Source organism: Trachemys scripta, chromosome 4 (genome assembly GCF_013100865.1).
Source record: "Trachemys scripta elegans isolate TJP31775 chromosome 4, CAS_Tse_1.0, whole genome shotgun sequence".
In the NCBI taxonomy this organism is placed as follows: Eukaryota; Metazoa; Chordata; order Testudines; family Emydidae; genus Trachemys; species Trachemys scripta.
The window spans coordinates 94,058,447-94,082,119 of NC_048301.1; the positions used below are offsets into that span (position 1 = coordinate 94,058,447).

A 23,673-nucleotide genomic window follows, 5' to 3' on the forward strand; every position below is an offset into this window, starting at 1 on the left:
CAAAATATAGCCTGATGCTCCACTGCCCTGCAACTTGTCTAGTTATTTCCATCTGTAAAGTGAGTGCAAAGAAGAAATAACGAAACTGAATTGGTAGCATTTTTACTCCCATTTTGCTTCCTTGCTCTGTGTAGTGATTTATACTAGTGCAGAGAATCAGGCCCTTTGACTAAGGGCTTCTTGAGATGGGAAAGATTTAGGTGTTACCATGGTGTAGTTACACTGGTATAACCCCTTCCCCGAATTCGGACACTTGGTCTGGTGACATAAGCTAAACAAAAAAGCACTGTTCTCAGAGATTGTCCCCCCACGTGGGGATTTTATTGGTGTAACTGCAGCTGTTTAAATTCACAACTCAGGTAATATCAAAACCCATCCCCATATAGCTAAGACTTCAGTTTTTTAGCCTTATATTAACATGTAGTTTCTCCATAAGTAAATCTCTTTAATGGTATTTTCAGTGGTGATCTCTTCTGTTTCTTCCATGATACGCCAGCTGAGACTGCTTCTAAAGCAGCCCTACTCCTTCCTTCATTGAATGGAACCACTGCTCTCTTTCTAGAACCAAAATGTAGTGTTTCCCTCCAGGGGAGCACTGGCACCATGCCTTGAATTTCTGGCCAAAGCTGCACGTATAGTTGGTGGTTTCTTTATACCAGTGTAGGTTACGATAAGAAACTACTCCATTGAGAAACGCTCTGCAAGGATTTTTGTACAATACAGACTCTGCTAGCAGCAGGTATAACACCGCAATTACTACGCTTGATCATGGCTCATGGGGCAAGAGAAAGCATCTGGTTACAATCGCTGTTAAGTTTTGTTATGTAATATAGGTAGAGGTTGTAGTAACATTTTAGTTTAGTTTGGAGAGGGGTGAGTTCTCCTCCCAAGGTACTGTGGGGTTTTTTATGTTTTTGTATTTTCTCCTAGGGAATTTGAATTCTATGATACACTCTATCTGCGAATATGCCTCAAGCTACGTATATACTACAGTTTATGGCGGTATAAATTATGTTGCTCAGGGGTGTGAATAAGCCACCCCTCCAAGCAACGTAAGTTACTCTGACCTAAGTGCCGGTGTGGACAATGCTGTGTCAGTGGGAGAAGCTCTCCTGCCGACATAGCTACCGCTGTTCACAAAGGCTCCTGTTGGCTTAGATCATCTGCACTAGTAGCACTACAGTGGCAAGCTGTGTAGTGTATCCATAGCTTTAGTCTGATGGGATTTCTAGGCTTCTGATGGCACTGCAAGGATATTTATAATACTAACTTGTTTAAACAAAGAAAGAGTGAAGTATATGGCTGCTGTCACTCATTGATTTGTCTCAAGTGACTATTCTTTCATAAGCATTTATTGAAAATGGAGCAAATAACTTCTGTTCTCTGTCTGTCATCTAGACCCATGAAACTCCGAACATTAGCTATACATTCAGAATTTGAAGTATCAAAATGTTGTGTTCTCTGAGTCGCTGTGGTTTGTATTAAAGAGACTGCATTGCCAAGCTTTTGAAAAGTAATATGAAATTAGCTGTACTATAATTTACTATTTTGCACTACTTTGAATGCCTGGCTTGCAAACTTCTGTGCCTACTGATTTAACAGCACGATTGTTGTTTTACAGTTATATTTTCCTTTTGTACACTGGCTTAGAGATGTGTGCAATGCTATAGTTAGTTCACTGCTGCCATTGTGGGTACAGGGAGAATAAATTAAACTAGTAATTATTAAAATTTAATGTAGGGCACCACATCTGAATTGATTCTTGGCAAGGATATTTTCACACTGAAATGTCTGGGTTAATACACTAGCTATTTAGCTAAGGAGATGAAAATTCACCTCTTGACTAAGGTCATACTTAATCTCTAGTCTCTACCCAACCTTCTTATAAAACCATACAGATCAGCATGATTGGCTTTCAGTGTTCAAAAGTACAGGACAGGCACAGCAAGGCTTATGTCCATTAGTTTGAGGCTCAAATCTCATTTTCATGGATCCTATAGTTACCACAAACCTAACAAAAAATAAATCAGACTTGTTTGGTAGAAGCCTGGGAGTTGCCCACTCAACTTTGCAGCCTAAATGGAATGGATCATCCATAGTCAAGTGTATTTGTTGGGATGCAAAATCTAGATGATCACCTAGGTTCCAGGTGATGATGGCTTGTAACTGCTACATGTTGCCTGAGGTGATACTAGCCAAATACTGAAGCACTTTGAGTTGTTTTAGTGCCTGAGTGTATGATTATGGAATTAAATCTTTTTCATAAAGAAAAAGCAGTCGGCCGCTTTTGCTCTTTTTACTTAGGTAATCACTGTTAAAGGATATACATGTATCCTAATGAAAGAATATAGCTAAATAGTAGTTCCAAAGAAGCACCAAGGCTACATGTAAACTTCTCAGTCTGCTTTATTATGTATTTGTTCCCAGCAAAAAGTTGCCATTATCTGGAAGTGGCCAATAAACAGAAGACAGGTTTGTAGGCTGCAATCAGGGAAAGCAGCACTGGGTGGGACATGCATTCCCTGGCTGCAGCCCTGCCTGCAGGCACAGCGGTAGTAGGGCTGCAGCCCAGCTTTCCACAGGCAGCAGGTATGCTGGGGCCTCAGGGGCTGCCTGCACTGTAATTCCTCCTGCACTCTACAAGCTATGCCCAGCCTCAGCATGTCCCACAATTCCTTCTCTAGCTGCAGCCCCTCTGTGCCAGGGCAGAGCACAGCCTGGAGAGCACAGGGAGAGGTACTGTACAGCTCCCCAGCACCCCTGTTCTCTGTGGAAAGCCCCAGCAAGTGAGCTTTAGCTTCCTCCCAACTGCTGCTCTGTCCAAAGCCGCCCCTCCCCCCCAGCCTGCAGTGCCAGGACTCCAGCAAGGCCCTCCCCCTTTGTGTAAGTGGCAAGTCCCCAGCCAGGTCTGCCAAGCGCTTCCTTCCCTGGTTGCAGCCCCAGAAACCTGCCTGCAGCTGAGGCCTTTCTTCCCAAAAAAGTTCTCCATAGGCATCACACTATTGCCAATATACAAATCTCATTAACATTAAAGTCAATGGGATGGGACTGGTTCCTGGCAAAATGCTGCTAATAAGCAAAGTTGTTAATAACAACATTGCTATTAGGAGGAATCTACTGTATTTAGGAAACTTATGTGAAATAATATCTCTGGCTTGATAAAAATGCATTTGGGGATGTGAGAACTGGCACACTAAGTGATCCCCTGTAGGTGGCGCAAGACAATTTTCTTTGAAAGTTGACAAGTCTTCAGCAAGAAAGATCTTGTGTTTATTTTCAGAAAGGGCAGAAAACATTATCCCTAAACCCATATTTTCCAAACTTAAGGTCCAACTTTAAATAGCTGACCTAATTTTAAAAGTTTACCTACCACCTGCAGCTCTCAATGAAGTAAATAGGAAATGCAGGTGTTCAGCATCTCTGAAAATCAGACCACTTCTTTAGTAGCCTCTTTGTCAGTATTCATATTTGAATATTTGTTGGTCTGGCTGTATGTTTTATCATATTGAGAATGTTTAAGGTGACCAGTTTTGTAATAATCAGGAGGTCTCATTAGTAGCTTGTTCTGTTGTAAACTTTAGACAAAGTCACTGTACATAACAGAGTTTCTACATGAGAAAGCAAATGAATGGAATAGATAAAACTATTTACATAATGAGCTGAGCCAAACCCAATGTGAAGGTGATATCCACTATTGCTTAACCTGTCTTTTGCTTACCTCCAGCAAAAACATGTAATCAGGGCCATGTCCTGCTATTTTCTGGGTCATTCCCTTGAACTGATACGACATTTGCAGTCTTGCATGCAGCATACATTGTTTAGTTCATTCAATAAAGGGACTTCGTTAAAAAAAATTTAGAAGGGTACTAGAATATTTAGCATTCAGCATGTTTCCTATGGAAGTGCTTTTATTTCTGGAGATATTTAGCATAACAAGATTTTTTACCATACTGTTTTTTAATTACCATTTTCACAGTGACTCTTGTTGATATAGGCTTTTTTGTTAAGTACCTAATGCTTATGACACACAGCATCATGGGAAAACTTATCAATATTCTTGTGTAGATCTCAGAATCCAGATTTACTCTAGCACACTAACACACCAATGCACATGGAAGAATCTGAATATCACATTAATATTATAAATATGTAAATCCAGTGGTAAAGAGGCAGAATCAGTCTTAGGACATAGCATATAGCTCTTGATGAAATACACTGTATTACCAGGCAGGACTAAATTAAAAATTCTTGGGGCCCTGGCCACAGAATATCTTGAATTCCTCTCCTCTCCCCAATAGGATTAAAAGACATTTGAAGGATTAACAGAATAAGGGAACACCGCATGCACGTATCAGACTTAGATGGTCCCTGCCCCAAGGAGCTTACAATCTTTTAGTTCTGTATTTATATGGCACCTAACACAATGGTGCCCTGATCAGTGACTGGAGCTCCTATGTGCTACAGCCATACAAATAATTAATAATTGCTTTCCTTCCTGCAGCTACATCCATTCTGAATAATGGCCTACTTCCTTACTTTTTCCCTAGTAGCTGCTCTGGGAGATGGAAGCTAATGGTTGCTTGCAGCTCTATAATCTCTGATTAAATGTCAAGTGGTTTCACCAACAGTATTTTCCACAGCTTCCCACCTTCTCCTACAGAGAAGGCCCCAGGTAATCAGAAGCAAAATGAGCCTAAATTCTGCAGCAGTTTGATTTCAATATGGAGGTTTTTCATTAATTATGAAAATATCAGCACAGTAGTTTCATTGTTGATATTAAATTAAGTTCACACTATTTGTAGTTTTCAGTATGTCACATTTTTGTACTGACAATGTATAATTGCCCCAGAACAGTCTGTGGGAAAATTGGATCTGTACCTGTTGGGGTTTTGTCAGCCGTGGAGGTATGTTAAGCATTTTGAGATGGTGCAATAAGAACATCTGTTGGATGTATCATCTAAAATGATAAATGGTGTTGACACTCTTAGATTTGAGTTAATGCCCCCTTCAGCTTAATAGGAAGTTCACACCTCTGGGGGATATTGTTTTAGACTTTCTGCAGAATATAAGGCTTGTCTACACTTGAAGCACTGCAGCTGTACTGTTTCAGTGTAGACACTACTGATGCCGATAGGAAGGGTTCTCCTGTCAGTATAGGTAATCCACCTCCCCAAGAGGCAGTAGCTAGGTTGACGGAAGAATTCTTCCACTGACCTAACGCTGCCTACATTGGGGGTTATGTCAGCTTAACTACATTTCACACCCCTGCACAATGTAGCTGGGTTAATCTAACTTTTTTGTGTAGGCCAGGCCTTAAGAAAATCCTACGGCAGTTTACATCCTGCTCACATTTTCAAAGTTAGTTTTGGAACTAGGAGGGTTAGAAATAATGCCACTATATAAATCCATGGTACGCCCACACTTTGAATGCTACGTGCACTTCTGGTCACCCCATCTCAAAAATATATATATTAGAATTGAAAAAAGTACAGAGAAGGGCAACAAAAATGATAAGGGGGATGGAACAACTTCCATATGAGGAGAGATTAAAAAGACTGGGACTGTTTAGCTTAGAAAACAAATGACTAAGGGGGGGGGGGGGAGAATATCATAGAGGTCTATAAAATTGTGAATACTCTGGAGAAAGTGAATAAGGAAGTGTTATTTACCTCTTTGCATAATACAAGAACCAGGGGTCACCCAATGAAATTAATAGGCAGCAGGTTTAACACAAACATTAGGAAGTACTTCTTCCCACAGCACACAGTTAACCTGTGTAACTTCTTGTCAGGGGATGTTGAGAAGGCCAAAACTACAACTGGTTTCAAAATATAATTAGATAAGTTCCTGGAGGATAGGGTCCATCAATGGCTATTAGTCAAGATGATCAGGGACCCAGCCCTATGCTGTTGGTGTCCCTAAACCTCTGACTACCAGAAGCTGGAACTAGAAAACAGGATAGATCACTCAAATTGCCATTTCATTTATTTCCCTCTGAAACATGTGGAATGGGCCACTGTCGGAAGACAGGATACTGGCCTAGATGAACCATTGGTCTGACCCAGTATGGCCATTCTTATGTTCTTATGAAATAATTTAATAAAATGAAAAGTTTAGATACTGGAACACAGCTCTGTCACAAGGAGAAGGGGGATTGCATGGCCATAGAATTCTTGCATACAAAGGGTTCTAGAGCATCTCTCCAGAGATTTTCAAGGCACAGGTGCACAGAGCCCACTGAAAAATCTAGCCCGTAAGTGAGATTAAGCAAACACCGATCTGAAGCCTAAGGTATTGTAAATTCATTTATAGTTTAAATAAAGAACCAATGAAGGGAGAAATACATTAAAACATCCCATTTAAAATCAGAAATAGAAGTTTGAGACATAGTACTAAGCACGTACATCCGCTTCTCCAATTTTTAGTAAACATGTAACTTTAGGCCCCCATGTGACAAATCATCCCAAATTTAGTCTAATCCTCTCTTGCTGCAGCTCTGAAACAAGCCACTCTAGAAGGATTTCTCCATGAGAAGAGGAGCTAGAGCAGGGATCTCAAACTCACATCACCACGAGGGCCACATGAGGACTAGTACATTGGCTTGAGGGCTGCATCACTAACACCTTTTCATATAAAGGTACAAATCCCACCTCCCACTGCCTCCGCCCCCACCCCACCCTTCCATGAGGTCCCGCCCTTGCCCCGCCTCTTCCCACCCCTTCCCCATCCCAACCCCTTCCCCAAATCCCTGCCCTTGCACCGCCTCTTCTCTGCCTCCTCCCCCCTCCCTCCTGGAAAGCGCTAAGTGCCGCCAAACAGCAGTGGCTGGAGGTAGGCAGAGGAGCGGGGACGCGGCGTGCTGGGGAGGGGGTGGCGGATGAGGGGAGGTTGGCACCAGCAGGAAATAACTCCGGGGGGGAGGGGCGTGGGAAGCTTGGCGAGCCACAGCAAATAATTCCGTGTGTTTGACCCCTGAACTAGAGGACTAAAGGAATGCTCATGCAGCTCTTGGAGGACGGATGTAATGTGCTTGCTGTAAGAGGTGCTGCTCAGTAGCCTTTATCTGTATGTACTGAACTGCTTGGAGGGTCTGCTTTTATCGCTCCAAATCTGTCCCCGCTCCACTCCAGTCCCAATATAGGTCACACTGTTCTAGACTAGGGCTGTCAAATGATTAAAAAAATTAATCGCGATTGATCGCGAAATTAAAAAAAATAGTCCCGATTAATCAGTTTTAATCGCACTGTTAACAATAGAATACCATTTATTTAAATATTTTTGGATGTTTTCTACATTTTCAAATCTATTGATTTCAATTACAGCACAGAATACAAAATGTACAGGGCTCACTTCATATTATTTTTTTTTATTACAAATATTTGCGTGCGTGTGTGTTGGGGGAGTGCTGCCTCTTTAAGCAGAGCACTCAGGAACCTGAACACTTTTTCAGCCAGCAGCAGCTGCTGTTGGTAGCACTCACTCCTGAGCCAGCAGCAGATAGGCTCCCCCCCTGTTCCCTGACCCCAGCTCAGCCGCCATCAGGTACATGGGCAGGGGAAGACCTGCACAACAGACAGGAGGCAGTCTCCCAGTCCAGAGCAGCTTGGCTGGGGCAGCTCCATGGCGTTGGGGGGAGGCAGGAGCAGTAGTGGAGCAGGGCGGTGGGAGGAAGGGCATCCATGCCCTGGAGGCATGCAGTGGCGCCCCCTTGAGCATGGTGTCCTGGCCAGTGGCCCCTCTTGCCCATCCCTAAGGCAGGCCCTGTCCAACAGGGAGGGGATGGGGCAGCCGGCGCGGGGCCGGGCTCCTCTCTCCCCACTGGAAGGTGTTTGACCAGGTCTCCCAAATCACCTGCAGTCTCTTGTTCCTGGCCACCTCCTGCTTGCTGCCGCAGCTGGTGCTTCCCTCCCTCCCTGCTCGGCTGCCGCCGAGTCCTGTCTTCAGAGGTATGCGATTAACTCTTGTTAAAAAAATAACGTGTTAATTTGTTTTGTGTTAATTGCATGCGTTAACTGCAATTAATTGACAGCCCTATTCTAGACTAATGCACTGTGTTCACAGTAGGAGGTCTAATTTTAGGGCTAAAGCTGATATGTATCATAGCAATGTAGGGGTCACTGAACAAACCAACCAACCTTCTTCATTTCTGATCAATCCTAAACTAAAATGCTTTGGTTTTCTCATGAAACAAACAAAAGCAGGCATTGGGTTAAACAAAATATTTCATTTTGATTTTGGGCATTTTTAAACACTTTTTGTTGTGTAAAAAAAGGAAATTTGGAAATGTTATTCCCAAAACCACAAATGGAGATTGTGCTCCCCACCCGCAACACCCTACAGCCCTGTGGTTAGAGCACTCACCTGGGATGTGGGAGATCTAGATTCAAGTCTCCACTTTGCCTAACTTGGAATAGAAATTTGAACTTGAGTCTCCCATATAGCAGGTAAATGCTCAAACCAATATGGGCATTCTGGGATGGGTCTCTCTTCATCTATCCTGTTGAAGCTGTTTCATTATGTATAAATACTCAAAAACTTAAGTATGCTAGGTTCTGCTACCCCAGACTTGGGCAGCCAAGGGATCAGATAGTCAGATTTATGAAACATGTGACAAAGAATTCAATTACTACTACTGATTCTAATTTTAAAAACTTTTATTCTCACCTTTTTGCCTCCTGGAGAAGACGTATCAGGGGGTGGTGTGCTGGTAATGTTCAATGGACTGGAACCACAGCTGGAAGGTGATGACCCTCTTATCCTTTCAAACCAATGTCATTAAAATTAGAAAGAGGCAATGCAAAATGATGCAATTAATGTACTATTCATCTAGAGAACAATGAATCATGTTGGTGGATACTTGAATGTTCACTGCCAGCAACAGACTAACAGTCAAGTGAATCTCCAAGTGCCTTTAACATCAGGTTTATCCTCTGTGATCACTCTTTTTCTGTTGGTATGAGGTTGGTAGTGCTAGTCTGTCCATTAATTAAACACTGCTGCCACTATTACCCTCAACAACGTAGATAGCTGAAACAATTACATGAATTTGGCATAGTCCAATTTGCTCAGATTATAAACTTCAGCTCTCCCCTATTCCATTTTTTTGCACAGCCTCTGCAGGAAATATTTTTAAGCAGTACACAGTCAGATCCTCAGCTGATGTAAATTTGCATATTTATACAAGCTGAAGAAAGGTCTGGCCCACAATGTCCAAACAATAAAATTGCTGTATGGGAGACCCAAAAAAGAGCCAGATTTATACAGTTTCTATATGCTTTGAGATGTTAATAGGACAAACTTCTTCATTATATTTTCCTTCCTAATTTTTTTTTCAATAAGCTATCATGACAGGTATACTGGGCATTTGTTTTTATCCCTATGGTGTAGTGAGCATGCAGTAAGAGAGACATTTCAAAGTCACACTATTTTTACTTAGTTCAGGATTTCCCCAACCTGGTATACTAGCATTGAATGTTTTGCACATTAGCAGAAATGCTAGGGAGTTGTAGACTTGGTGGCTGTACAATTAGAGAAAATAGAGTGGGGTAGTTCCCATGTGATAATTTGTAAAAAGGATCCTCTTAGCATCAAAAATGCCAAACTTTTTTTTTAAAGTGGGAAACTCATTTACCATGGCAGAGTTTCAGTGGGAAGATTGTGAACAGAAGGCAGTAGAGGAAAATAGAAACAGCTGGTGAAAGAGCACTGGAACTAAACCAGGGTTCTCTCCACTTGAAAGGAAAACAAGAGTGGTGGAGTGTATACAATCCAAAGTACTTTGTTTCTGTTAGTAAGATGAATAATAGTACAAAATGCTATTTAAAATGAGCTTCAATAGACTGTTTTACAGCTATTAAAAGTAGTGGAAACTTTTAAAGTCTTTGCTCAGCCTTGGATTTGGCTTTTTTAATTTAAAAAATGTGGTGGGGGAGGGTCACAAAAGCAACTATGTAAAAATGTTATTTTCCTATATAACATTTTGTGCATCACTGAAGTGATAAAAACATTTCACTAGTTTTTACTCCTCTTGTGCCTTCAGCATCAAAGCAGCTATGGAAAAAGGATCTGGAATTTGTCTTGGCTTGTGCATCATCAGGATTATGAACTAAAGCTGCAGAATCATTATTGGATGTGTGAGATTTTCTTGGTTTTTTCCACTGGAGGATTCATGCAGCAAGAAACCTCATATGCCAGAGAGCTCATTGTAGCAGGTCCTATGACAACTACCATCCCAGCTGCTAGAGAAGGGGAATTTAGCTGGGTACAGGGAACATGATAGGGGCCTCCTTTATGGCAGCTGGGGACCAGCCATATAAAACAGCCCCTTATTTAAGACTGTTGACAGTAGGGTAAATTAGAACAGCCTTCATGTTTGGGGCTTGACCGGTGGAAAGATGGCCCCTGAATGGGGGGTGTCTGCAAAGCCTTCTTTAATCTTTTCTGCACCCCGTCATCCTCATCCCGAGTCAGCAAGCTTTACTTTCAGATCCCAAGCTGAGTTTACAGGTCTGGCCATTCTAAAACACATTCAACTGACCAAATTTGGGCTGGAATCAGACATACACAAACATGCCACCCTCCCATGCCAATTTTAGAGTCCCTTCACATAACAAAACCACACTTCAAACTGGTCTTAGTCTAATTTTCACACTTCAGAAATGAATGTCAGAGAGTAAAATAATAGATTATTCCTGAAGTGCAAGACAGTGAACTATTGTCTCCTATGGAGGACTAATTAGTGGTCTAACGCCATACCGTTTCACTTTTAAATCGACTGCCACAAGACATCTGGTAGTCAACTGCATCCAGCCCACTGTGATTTGTGACCTCCAGGCCACTAACAAGCCATTGTATCCCAGTATGAAATATGACATGGCTTGTGTGGCACCTGTGGCCACCTACTGGAAATATTTAGGACTGACATTCAAGCATAGTGGGAAATTTTAATGAACTAAGACACATAGCAGGAATTTATTCTCCATTGTTACAAAAATGTTTATCCATTTTGCTAACTACTGGTATTGCCTGTATGAACAGAACTGACAAGGGCAGATACTATTATCTAAGGTCTGGTCTATACTACCCGCCTGAATCGGCGGGTAGAAATCGACCTCTCGGGGATCGATTTATCGCGTCCCGTTGGGACGCGACAAATCGATCCCCGAATCGGCGCTCTAACTCCACCAGCGGAGGTGGTAGTAAGCGCCGCCGACAAAAAGCGGCAGAAGTCGATTTTGCCGCCGTCCTCACAACGGAGTAAGTCGGCTGCAATACGTCGAATTCAGCTACGCTATTCACGTAGCTGAATTTGCATATCTTAAATCGACTCCCCGCTGTAGTGTAGATGTACCCTTAGAGAAGAAGGATGGTCCAGTGGTTAAGGCACTAGCCTCCTAGGAGATCTGGGGTCAACTTCCTCTGGCACATACTGCTTGTGTGACCTTAGTCAAATCACTTAGGGCTAGATTCACAGGGGGTTTTGATGTCTAATTGAACCTTAAGTACTTAATTTCAACATTTAGACGCCATCAGTGTTCACAAAATTGAACTCCCTTTGGGGGTGGGGCTTAGGCTATACCCCACTCCTCAGCATTTCCTACTGGCTAGCTTAAGTGGCTCCCCACTCAGCATGCTGACTTCTAGGAATCCCAATTTTAGGCACCTAGCTCTCTCCATGCATTGTATTACTCCTGAGGGAATTCTGCACCAAAAAATTAAAAGTTCTGCGCACAATATTTTAAAATTCTGCATATTTTGTTTGACAAAATAACACAATATAATCATGCCAGTTTCAATTATTTTGGTAATTTATTTCAAATTACCTTTCAGCAAGTACGTCTGTAACAATACAGACAACAAAAATTCCCCCCCGGGAGTAGTGTGTTAAAGAAACTCCTGCGACAACCCAGTTCCTGTTTCTTTGTTAGATGTCTCAGTCTGGATGTGTCACACGTGCCAGCTGGGCCCATCTTGGAGGAAAACTCTGCCCTTCCGATCTCAGACACCCGCATCCCCTTCTCCCCAGAGCCCAGCCATGGGGCACCCACTGGCCCAGACTCACACCCCTTACTTCCCCAGAATCCAGCTGCAGGATGCCCCCCAGCCCAGCTCTCCCTCCCCCGAGCAGTATCCTGTATTTGAGTCCTGAATGTAACTTACATCAATTGATAAATCACCTCTGCATTTGGTCCTAGTATTCCTTGTTCTGCTGCAGGTTATCTATTAATCTTTACTTCTTGGTACCTATTCAACATTCTTTGGCATTCAGGGGCCATATAGTTTATGCTTGTGAAACTTAACTTTTTTCCCCAGACTATTTGCTTCATTGACCTCTCTCCAGAGCTAACCTCTTTCACTGTTAGCTGCTCTCTTTCTGCCTCTTCCAAGGTTATTAAAGTGAGTGATTACAGTGACTAGTAATCAGATCATTACAGTAATCATGCACACAGATTACTCTAAAAGACTAACCGTAAGAAGAAACAAACTGAAAAATGAGAGCAAATTATATTTCTCGATAATGTTGTAATTTCTGACTTGACCATGTCCGTGTACCCTTAATACAGATAAAGTTTCACTGTAATGGAAAATACTCACTACACTGCAACTGCATAGTAATACTTGGTGCTTATGGAAATCAAAAAGGTAGAGTATTTCTTACTTTCCCCTTTAAAAAAAATTATCTATTAAGTTAGAGCAGAACACCAGTTTCTCTCACCTATGAATCTCCATGATTTCCTCAGCAATCATTCTACCTATTTTACCTGCCCCAGCTCTTGTTCCACCTGGAATACCAGGAACTGTAGGATGGGTCCTTTTTGTGCCACCTAAAATATGGAACAATATTTGTAAGATCACACACATAATAAGGGAAAGAGATTATGCAAGGTTTTTAAAGGGGAGGGAAGGAGAGGAGGCCCCAGGGCTGCTCTAACTTATGCTGGGGGGTGGAACCAGAATACGATGGGTGTGAATTCTGGGCCTAGCTAAGCTGTGCCTCTTAGGAGATGCAGCTCAGACTCCGGACTTATATATCTAATGACACATCTATAATATCCAATGGCTTGCTGAATGAGTGAGCCGGCCCAGCCCAGCTGGGTGCACCTTGCCCAGACTGTTAGTGCTGAATACTTAATATTAGCTGCTTATCTACTGTCTATACACATTTCAGTCCGGGGGAGAGAGGATTGACACACACTAAACACAGTACTATCATGTCAGCATGTTAGCAGAACACCACCGCCAACAGGGAATAATTTACAGTTACCTGCTAAACTTTTAAATCACGTCCATTAGGGTAACTGTAAATGTCTGACAAGGGAGTAAAAAGCAACAGGGGACCTGAACATTATGTTCTTGCTGTTTGTTATTCTGATACGGACTTGGCACTTGAATAGCACTTATGGGGAAGCCAGGAGGAGTTTACTCTATTCTAGGGCACAATGAAGCAAGTAGAGGAAGGACTGACATAAAATGAACTAAAATAATAAGGACGTGATAGAGTTTTGATTGTGTGCAATTGTTAATGGTCTTCTGTGTTAACAATTCATACTAGCAACCTCGCCAGGAACCCTTTGGGTTGAAGTCAATGGGAATTGGGGAAGCTCAGCACCTTGAAGAATCAGGTCCTTAAAGTCAGCCTTACAAATCACATCTCAACTCAGTAGAGGGCTGGGGGGAATACAGCGGGCCAAGAACTGTGGGGCCACTATCCTCCCTGTGCAGATGGAAGGGTTTTGCCCTGCTTGCAACCAGGGGACCACTCCTAGTCCTGCCTCTCCCTAAGCTCCAGAGCCACGCCAGTGGGAGTGGTATCCCCAACCCCGCTTCTACTTTTGGGCTCTTGGCATGGTGAGCTGCCTCAGGCCCTGCACGATGCCAGTGGTGCCGATGGTGGGATCTGGGCCCAGCCAGGGTGGTAAAAGCATTCTCCGCACTACTGATGGCAGGCATAAATTCTGAGCGGCACTGAGACCCCAATGCCACTCACCCAAATTTGGCCTGGCTGTCCTTCCATCATGATGGAGGGGTGGGTGGGCCAAACTTGAGTGGTGCTGCAAGCTTGTGTGCCAGGTCACAGCACGAATCACTGCTGGCCCAAACTTGAACTCATAAACCCATGCTAACGCCACCTCAACTTTTCCGTCTGAAATATTTTGCTGCATATTTTCTAATAGGATTTTTTTCTAATCTAAGAAGAAAAATAAATTTGTATTACAGATTTTAAAATAATAAAGCCGCTTATATACCACCTTTCATCTTCAAAGATCCCAAACACCGCACACTAAATGCAGCCAGAACTACTGCAATGCAGCCACATCCTTGCCTACAGCTCAGCTCCTGTTCCTTTCCACACCACCTCACAGGTCATACATTCTTGGCCAATCCTCTCTTCTTAGTGGCCAGTGCCCCTAGTCCTGACTCCTTTTTCAGTACTTTGGGGCAGATTTCTGCCGCTCTATTTAACACAAAACTGTTGTAAAGCCAGCTCAACTGGCTACTACAGGATTTCCCCAGAACAGAGGGATCCTCATGTGGCATACAGTGACAGTAGCAGCTCTTATGTCACCAAGCCTCCCAACCCTGCTGCCATGTGCCAATGAAATGACCAGGGTATCTCCCATGTATGGCTGATCCCTAGCTGCCCTAACAGCCCTCTGAGGCTGTTCGTAGGCAACAAGCATAAATTAGAGCAGCTTTCGTGTCTGGCACTGGAAAAGTGGTAGGACAGATCTAGAACTGGGGGGATCTTAAAGATAGGATTAGGGATGCTAAGGATTAAGCTGAGTTGCACCATGTGCTCCTGGGCCACAGCTCAGGATCAGAACAGGTGTCTTTTCCAAAAATAAAAAAGTGACCTACACGTGGAGCAGTCCTCATGCGGCAAACACCTTTCCTCTCCTCCAAATCTCTCCTTACAGCCTTCCACCACTGAACCCTATGAGTGCATGCACTCACTCTGGCTCCTCAGTCACTATTTGTATGTTTCTATCTAAAATAGATTTAACCTCACTGGGGCAGAGCCCTTCTTGGAACTTATATATGTTAAGTACAGTGTACACCTATCATCTTCCAAGTGATTAATAATCTCGGGTGGATGACAGAAACAAACTGGAGCACACAGGGTTAATTCAGTAACCAAGGAAAGTCTATTAATGATTGCTGGCTAGCAAGCGCAAGCTTCTCACTATACTGTAGTTACCTTCTCCGGCCTGAAGTACACTGTCCATGCTGTGCGGAGAAGCTGCAAGCTGCGGAAAGGCTGCATCTCCACCATCAAGTACATTGGTGCTGAGGAAATCAACAGGAAGAAACTGTGATAAAATAGCTGTAAGTGCTAAATATACATAGCAAGTTATAAGGGGGAAGTTTCAACGTTTGCGATTTATAAGACAAATTTAGTCATCACCATGGAGGTAACCATAGTGAATGACACATACGGTAGGGCTATATAAATCAATAAGAGTTCTGTAGGACACATTAAGTAGCAACAGCTGCATAATATATTAAAAACAATCCTAAAGGAAAAACAAAAACCCTTATGGGTCCTCAAGCATGCATTACTGAGCCCAAACTGCTTTTCTCCTAACAGGAGCGAGCAGCTGATCCAGGATCTGATCAAACAATTCATTGTGCAGGGGCACACCCCTGCATCATCACAGAACTCCAGAGAAGAAAATGGAGGCTCCATGTGGGTAAACAATGCACCCGTGTACAATCAATGAAAAGATTAGGGGCCCAGTGTCTTACTCTGTACATTATTTATTTAGATTTATACAAACTGTAATAAAAGATCAGCTAATTTCTAGATTTCATTCCTTTTGTTGTAAGGCTAGCCATTATTAAGCTCATACGCTTTATGTAATATATGATGTGTACACATTTTTGGAGCAACTCCCATGATTTTACACTTGAAGCATGGCTACACTCCTGATGTTCAAGGGCATCTGCTAGAAGAAAATACTTACGAAACAACTGTATTAGTTGAGACGATGTATTCTACTTCTTTGGTCCAAGGGTTCATGAAACTGAACCAGCGACTCCTCAAGGTAATAAAAGAGCCATCTTTTATTTTAAACTTGTAACAATTAGTTGTAATTTTTTCTCTTGTCTGTAAAACTAAAAATAGGGAGACATAAGGAACAACCCTAGTTTTTCAGACCTGCACACTGAATACATGAAGAGTAAAGATTTGATGCAGATCCTCCCAATTTCATTTGCCCTTTTTTTTTTTTTTTTGGGTGCAGAGAACAGCACTATTTCTAATACTTTTTTTTAATCTTTGTACCTGAAGTGCAAATTAGAAGACTCCATACTAATTTAACTTTAGCTTAGGATAGTTACATTGTTCAGTGTATATCAAACAAAGTCCTTTTCATGCAAGAAAAATCTAACGTTTGCCAACCTGAAAAAATCTTATCCCTTTGTTGTTATTTTTGTGTGAAATATCAGGAAGACTAATATATATTTGACTGTTTTGACTTGTTGAAACCAAAACCCTCATTCTTAACACTGAATTATAAATCATTTTACCTTGTCTGTGACATTCTGCAAGATGTCCTATATCATCTTGATGAAAATATTCATAACATGAAGTGCCTAGAAGTTCCTGTGGTAAGTATGCCAGAATGGCTGTTGCCCTAAAAAACACAAAACCAAACAAAAAAACCCCAAACAATAATTTTTTAAATAAAATGGTACATCAGTATTATTAACATGTACCCATGCCCCCTACTTAGTTGTAAACAATACCGTAGAATATATTATTTTAACTTAGGGGAGAAACTGAAAGTTTCCATTATTTGTACCTTAATTTTGAAATAAACTAAAAACAACAAAAACAAAAAACATACAATACCAATAACTTTCTCTGAAATAGTTTATACTGATGGGTCATCTACAGATACAAAAGCACTTCCAATTACCAAGCCTTGGATGTAAATTGTAATTTGGAGTGTTTAGAATTGGCTAAAGCCTTCTGGTAGCAGGCCACAAGGTACTGAGGAAGCCTGAGGACACAAAATGCCATTTTAGCTAAAGATACAAGGTAATATCTTTTATTGGACCAACTTTCTGTAGGTGAGGGAGACAAGCTTTCAAGCTACATAGCGCTCTTCTTCAAGTCTAGACTTGAAGAAGAGCGCTATGTAGCTCGGAAGCTTGCCTCTTTCACCAACAGAAGTTGGTCCAATAAAAGACATTACCTCACCCGCCTGGTTCCCCTCATTTCCTGGTACCAGCACAGCTACAACACTGAAAACAATATTTTAACAAGAGCATTCAGGCTTCTAAAGTTCTAAAATCTGTTTTCTTCCTTTGTGTACCCAGGATTCTGTTGTGTCAAACAGGGCTGGCTCTAGGCACCAGCACTCCAAGCATGTGCTTGGGGCGGCACTTTCCAAGGGGCGGCACTCCGGTTCCCTTTTTTTTTTTTTTGCTTGGGGTGCAAAAAGCCAGGAGCTGGACCTGAGCGGAGGTGAGCTGCGGTGGTGGGGGGCACGGGGAGGGCCGCAGGAAGTAACCCGGTGGAGGGGGGGGAAAAAAGAGCGCAGAGGAACCGCTCCCCCCTCCCAGCTCACCTCCGCTCCACTGCTGCCTGCTCCCTTGAGCCTGCCGCCGCTCTGCTTCTCCCCCCTAGGCTTGTCTGGGAGGGAGGGGTAGGAGGAGAAATGCGGTGCGCCCAGGGGAGGAGGCAGGGCTGGGGATTTGGGGAAGGGGTTGGAATCGGGAGGGGAAGGGGCGGAGTTGGGGCGGGGCTGGGGGGTGGGGGCGCGGGAAAATTTTTTTGCTTGGGGTGGCAAAAAACTTGGAGCCGGCCCTGGTCATAAAGCCTGCTTTTGTCAATCTTAGTATTTTAGATAGGAGTGTTTCCCAATCTTTGCTGAAAGGCCTTAAAGGAGGAGCAAAAGATGACGAGAATGAAAAAAAAAAAACAGAAAAAAGTAAAGAGGAGATACGATGGATACATATTATTGATTTAGCACTGAGATACCTGACTTTACATCTTTACTACCACTATAATCAGACAGGAATAGAGGAATGTGTGACATTATACAAGGCTTTTGTTTCACTAGAATTTTTTCTTCAAAGCCAACCTATTTTCACTTCCTCATCGGAAAACTTCAAGCACTCCAGGATCCTGCTGTTAATTCTGGAGAGAGGTTTAGGGATATCTGGGTTTGACATTCCAATAACAAGGGTCTCTATATATCCTAAGCTTGGAGTCAATGCATGCACATAAACCCTAATGCATGATGGAAGTATTTTTTTAAACTGCTCTATACCTGTGCAGAATAATAGACTCCTGAATGTCACAAGACCAGATTAAGGACTGAATCTTGCAGTATGCTGAGCACCCTTATTCTGATTCAACTTGTGCTTACCTTCTTTTCTGGATCAGGACCAGAGTGTGCAGCAACTTCCAAGATGGTCCTCAAATTTTTCTACGTATTGCTTTAGAAACTCTACATTATGAATACAGCTTACAACACAGCGAACTGAATTCAAAATACCATACTCCTTGCATTACTACTACCGTGCATTAGCATGGAAATTACTTGTGCAGGGATAGTTTTACATTGTTAGGTCACTGGAAGCCATTGGCTTTAGCAGCTGTACTGTAGATAACTCTGGAAAACCAGAAGCTGTGCCAACTATTTTCAGTTGAGCTACAGACATAATAATAAAGCAACTCACTTATGAGAAAGAAAAAAATAATTAAGAAATAGAACAGGAAGTGCATCACTGATGTTTACAGTAGATCTGCATGAGTTTCTATATGCTAGTGAATCTCTGTAGGGAGCCAGGGTGGCCTCCCTCCAAACCAGAGGGTAAAGAGCCACTCTCTCAGCCTGAGTGGGCGGGGCCAGGCCAAGCTTACTCCACCCCTTGGAAGGGGAGGGGGTGGAACAGAAAGTACAAAAGGCAGGGCCTTTAGCCCAGCCAGGGCTGCACTAGGGAGGGAGACAGACACAGACTGCTGGCTGTTCCCTGCAGACCCGAGCCAGGGGAGGCCCTGGACCAGGGGAAACCTGACCTTGAGGACGGACTCAGGCTACCAGGACTGCTGGCCGCAGAGTACCTCGAGGAACTGGAGGAGCCAGGCAGTGACCCGAACCAGAGCGAGCCTGATGCTGTGGGTGAGCTGGAGCTACCGGCGGCTGAATATCCCGATGAGTTGGAGGAACCAGAGGGACCCACTTGAGAGACCAGGTAGGAAGTAGCCAAAGGGCAGAACTGGACAGTGTGGTGAGTCAGTATTTGGTCAGCGTGTTGCGGACGGATCCCCACAGGCCCTTGCCCCGCCACTGTCAGGGCCCTGGGCTGGAACGCAGTGGAGTTGGGTGGGCCTGCGTTCCCCTACCCCAGCCACCCCGCCTCAGGTGGCAGAACCTCTGTAAAGACCACTGACTCGTGCCGGCGCTCCCCCTGCCTGAGGGGCGCGCCACTGACTCGTGCTGGCACACCTCCCTCCACTAACTCCCCATCAAAAGAAAGGTGTGATCAAGGCCTTTCGGCGAGGCAGTAGCTCTCCACCGCCCCCCAGCGGCTGGGTGGACCAACTGAGACCCTGCTACAATCCCTTCCATCTTCTCCATCTTTGAACATTGGAAAGGCAAGTTCCTCTCCAGGGGACTGAACATTAAATAAGGAATAGGATAGAAAACTATGATGATTTGGGATGTGCAGAGATCTCTCTCTTCCTCAGATTCTGAACTGGTTGCCACAGGGAAGGAGGAGGAAAATACAACAGAGAGAGGAAACAAAAATAGTGCAACTAAACATGACCAAATTAAACATTTAATGGTGTAGTTAAATTGTGTGGTATTTAGAAGATCTGAAGGTACTTACATACCATAACATATATTTGACTGAAAGGGCAAAATTCTGAAGTGCTCCCAAAACAATGTTGTAGTCCAACAGATAAGCAAATAAAAGCAAACACTCTAGGATAGCGATTCTCGATCTTTTCCATGCATGACCTGAAAGTTTCAAGATCCCCCTTCTAACCTACCTCGAAAGAAAAAGAAGGTACTTTTCCTGGATTTGTCTGTGACCCCTAGATTGACAACCCATGCTCTAGGACAGCAGTTTTCGAACTTTTTGAGCTGTGCCCCCCACACTGAGTTACAATTTTTGGTTGCGTCCCCCACCAACCCAGACAAAAATAGAAACATCTGCCCCTTGGATTTCAGGGTGGGGAAGGCACGTGCAACGGTCTTTGGGGGGGGAGCCAGCGCTGGGCATGGAGTGGAAATCAGCACCACAGCAGTAGATGTTGACATTGACTCACAGGCTTGGTGGACCACTGAGGTGAGTCAGGGTATGGAAGTGGCGTTCCCTCCCTCCGCCTCGCATGGCTAGCATTGCAGCTCCCCTTCTCCCTCACCCTCACCCCCCCCATTCCTCCGCGCCCCCCTAGGGCAGCATGCCCCACAGTTTGAAAACTTCTGCTCTAGGACAAGTTGTGAACAAAAGCTAAACACAGGAACATGACTGAAACCAAAACCTAAGAAGGAATAAAACCAAACCATACTGCTGATATCAGTAGTTTACGTGATTTTTGCTGAAGTATTGCACATAGTTTCCATTTCAAAGATTCTGATACTTTCAGATTATTAATCTTTTAAACTCTATACCAGAGTCATTTATGAGAGATTCCCTATTAAGGCACGAATTCAGCTGAGCACTTTAAAGCACATCCTTAACTTTAAGCATATGCTTTAACTTATAAACTATTATTATAGTATATCTCCTTAGATCATTCCATATAGAAAATTCTATCAAGCATCTGCAGAGCAGAATTCATCTTTGAATTTATTCATCTTTGTGGCAACCAAGGTTCCCACCCTTGTATTATTTTGTTTTTAAAATGTACAACATAATTTTGCTTTGGTTAGACTTGTTAATGAGTCAGTAGTGTATAATATGAGGGCATAAATAATTTATAATGCAATCCCATTGGAATTATCTTTACATGAAAGTAGTTTGTGATTAGTACTATTTATAAAGTACAACAGAAGAGTTATGATTTACAATTTTATTTTCATACTAATACAATGGCTCTCTTGTAAATAAATAACTTATCACGCTATGTAGCAAGTAGCATGATACAATTATTCCAGTTACCAAGAAAATTATAAACTTATTCTTACCTCTGATCTACAAAAACAAACTTCCCATCTATTGCATGTCGAGAGACATATTCTGTAGGTTTAACCCGGATCTCGCCATTGACTGGTTGAGGAACTACATGAGGATGTAACCGTCCAATTGCAACAAGACAGCTTAAGTTACAGCCTTCATTATCTGGCTCATTGTCTTCATCTAGTCCCATTTTTGTTGGCGGCCAGCTTTTTAAATATCCTGTGCTATGAATCGTGCAAAAGCTTTTGCGGTCTGCTATAAAAGAAAAGGTTAACATCTTCAGGATTGCCTTCAGATAAATTTGGCCCTCAATCAGGTTTGCTAACTTGCAGTGCTTCTCCTTCTATCTTGGAAAACTAAGTTGCTGCATACTAATAAACTAATGCAGAAGAGGTATATATCAATGCACACTGCATATTAGAGACAAGTCAAATGTTTAGTGTGAAATTTACCATTGTGATACCACTGCTAATATCGAAACCCAGTCCGATAGTTCAACAATTGCAGTCAATATCAATTTTGCATTTTCCCGCAAATGACAAAGTTACAATTTTAAGAAGTCACACTATGAGCTTTTTCATTAATAATTCTTAGCTCATATAGGACAAAACAAATCAGTGTGCAGAGGCATAAACTATGGAGGAAAATATAATCTGAAAGTAAAATATTTCAGTTTTAAGTTTCCAGAGGTTACAAAATAACAGAAAAGAGGTTTCAATTAAAAGAGAATACCATCGCAATGTCCTTCAGAATATATACTGGCATTCTGTACACAGGTTTTTAACTGAAAAGTGTCTGTTACCTTTTGCTAGAGAACAATTTAATATTGTCACATCTTTAAAAAATATATTAGTTAAGCTGTCAAGAGATTAAAAAAAGTAATCGTGATAAAAAAATTAATCGCGATTAATCGCACTGTTAAACAATAGTAGAATACCATTTATTTAAATATTTTTTGATATTTTCTTCATTTTCAAATATATTGATTTCAATTAGAACACAGAATACAAAGTGGACAGTGCTCACTTTATAAAAAAAAGAAATAGTATTTTTCAATTCACCTAATACAAGTACTGTAGTGCAATCTCTTTATCATGAAAGTTGAACTTACAAATGTAGAATTATGTACAAAAAACTACATTAAAAAACAAAATGTAAAACTTCAGAGCCTGCAAGTCTACTCAGACCTACTTCTTGTTCAGCCAATTGCTCAGACAAACAAGTTTGGTTACATTTACATGCTGCCCGCTTCTTGGTTTACAATGTCACCTGAAAGTGAGAACATGCGTTCTCATGGCACTGTTGTAGCCAGTGTCGCAAGATATTTACGTGCCAGATGCGCTAAAGATTCATGTCTCTTCATGCTTCAACCACCATTCCAGGGGAATGCATCCATGCTGATGATAGGTTCTGCTCGAGAAGAATCCCAAAGCAGTGTGGACTGATGCATGTTCATTTTCATTGTCAGATGTCATCAGCAGAAAGTTGATTTTCTTTTTTGGTGGTTCGGGTTCTGTAGTTTCCGCATCGGAATGTTGCTCTTTTAAGACTTCTGAAAGCATGCTCCACACCTCATCCCTCTCAGATTTTGGAAGGCACTTCAGATTCTTAAACCTTGGGTCGAGTGCTGTAGCTATCTTTAGAAATCGCAAAGAAGGTACCAATGTGAATTCTGTCAAATCTGCCATAAAAGCGTTCTTAAAATGAACAACATGTACTGGGTCATCATCCAAGACTGCTAATAACATGAAATATATGGCAGAATGCAGATAAAACAGAGCAGGGGACATACAATTCTCCCCCAAGGAGTTCAGTCACAAATTTAATTAACGAGCGTCATCAGCATGGAAGTATGTCTTCTGGAATGGTGGCTGAAGCATGAAGGGGTATATTAATTTTTGCATATCTGGCACATAAATATCCTGCAATGCCAGCTACAAAAGTGCCACGAAAATGCCTGTTCTCACTCTCTGGTGACATTGTAAATAAGAAGTGGGCAGCATTATCTCCTGTAAATGTAAACGAACTTGTTTGTCTTAGCAACTGGCTGAACAAGAAGTAGGACTGAGTGGATTTGTAGGCTCTGAAGTTTTACACTGTTTTGTTTTTGAGTGCAGTTATGTAACTAAAAAAAAAAAAAATCTACATTTGTAAGTTGCACTTTCACAACAAAGAGATTGTACTACAGTACTGGCATGAGGGGAATTGAAAAATATGATTTATTTTATCATTTTTACTGTGCAAATATTTGTAATAAAAATAATATACACTTTGATTTCAATTACAACACAGAATACAATATATATGAAAATGTAGAAAAACATCCAAAATATTTAATACATTTCAATTGGTATTCTATTGTTTAACAGTGTGATTAAAACAGCAATTAATCACAATTAATTTTTTTAATCTCGATTCTTTTTTTGAGTTAATTGCGTGAGTTAATTGCAATTAATCGACAGTCCTAATATTACGACAGCCCTAATATTAATTGAAGACAGGTATACTGAATATTTTCGTATGATGCAT

The 23,673-nt window shown here is 42.1% G+C and overlaps 1 protein-coding gene across 4 annotated transcripts in view; it reads right to left on the reverse strand.

Annotated features, from left to right (window-relative positions):
- The window catches only part of ARNTL (aryl hydrocarbon receptor nuclear translocator like), a 97,814-nt gene that overhangs the window by 2,731 nt on the left and 71,410 nt on the right, over positions 1-23,673 (reverse strand). For all 4 annotated transcript variants that reach the window (XM_034769968.1, XM_034769967.1, XM_034769969.1 and 1 more), the window contains exons 12-17: positions 21,153-21,399; positions 16,531-16,637; positions 15,966-16,116; positions 15,200-15,288; positions 12,716-12,824; positions 8,665-8,758 (exon numbers count right to left, since the gene is read on the reverse strand). In XM_034769968.1, coding sequence (XP_034625859.1) covers positions 8,665-8,758; positions 12,716-12,824; positions 15,200-15,288; positions 15,966-16,116; positions 16,531-16,637; positions 21,153-21,399 — 797 coding nt within the window. The remainder of the gene's footprint in view (positions 1-8,664; positions 8,759-12,715; positions 12,825-15,199; positions 15,289-15,965; positions 16,117-16,530; positions 16,638-21,152; positions 21,400-23,673) is intronic.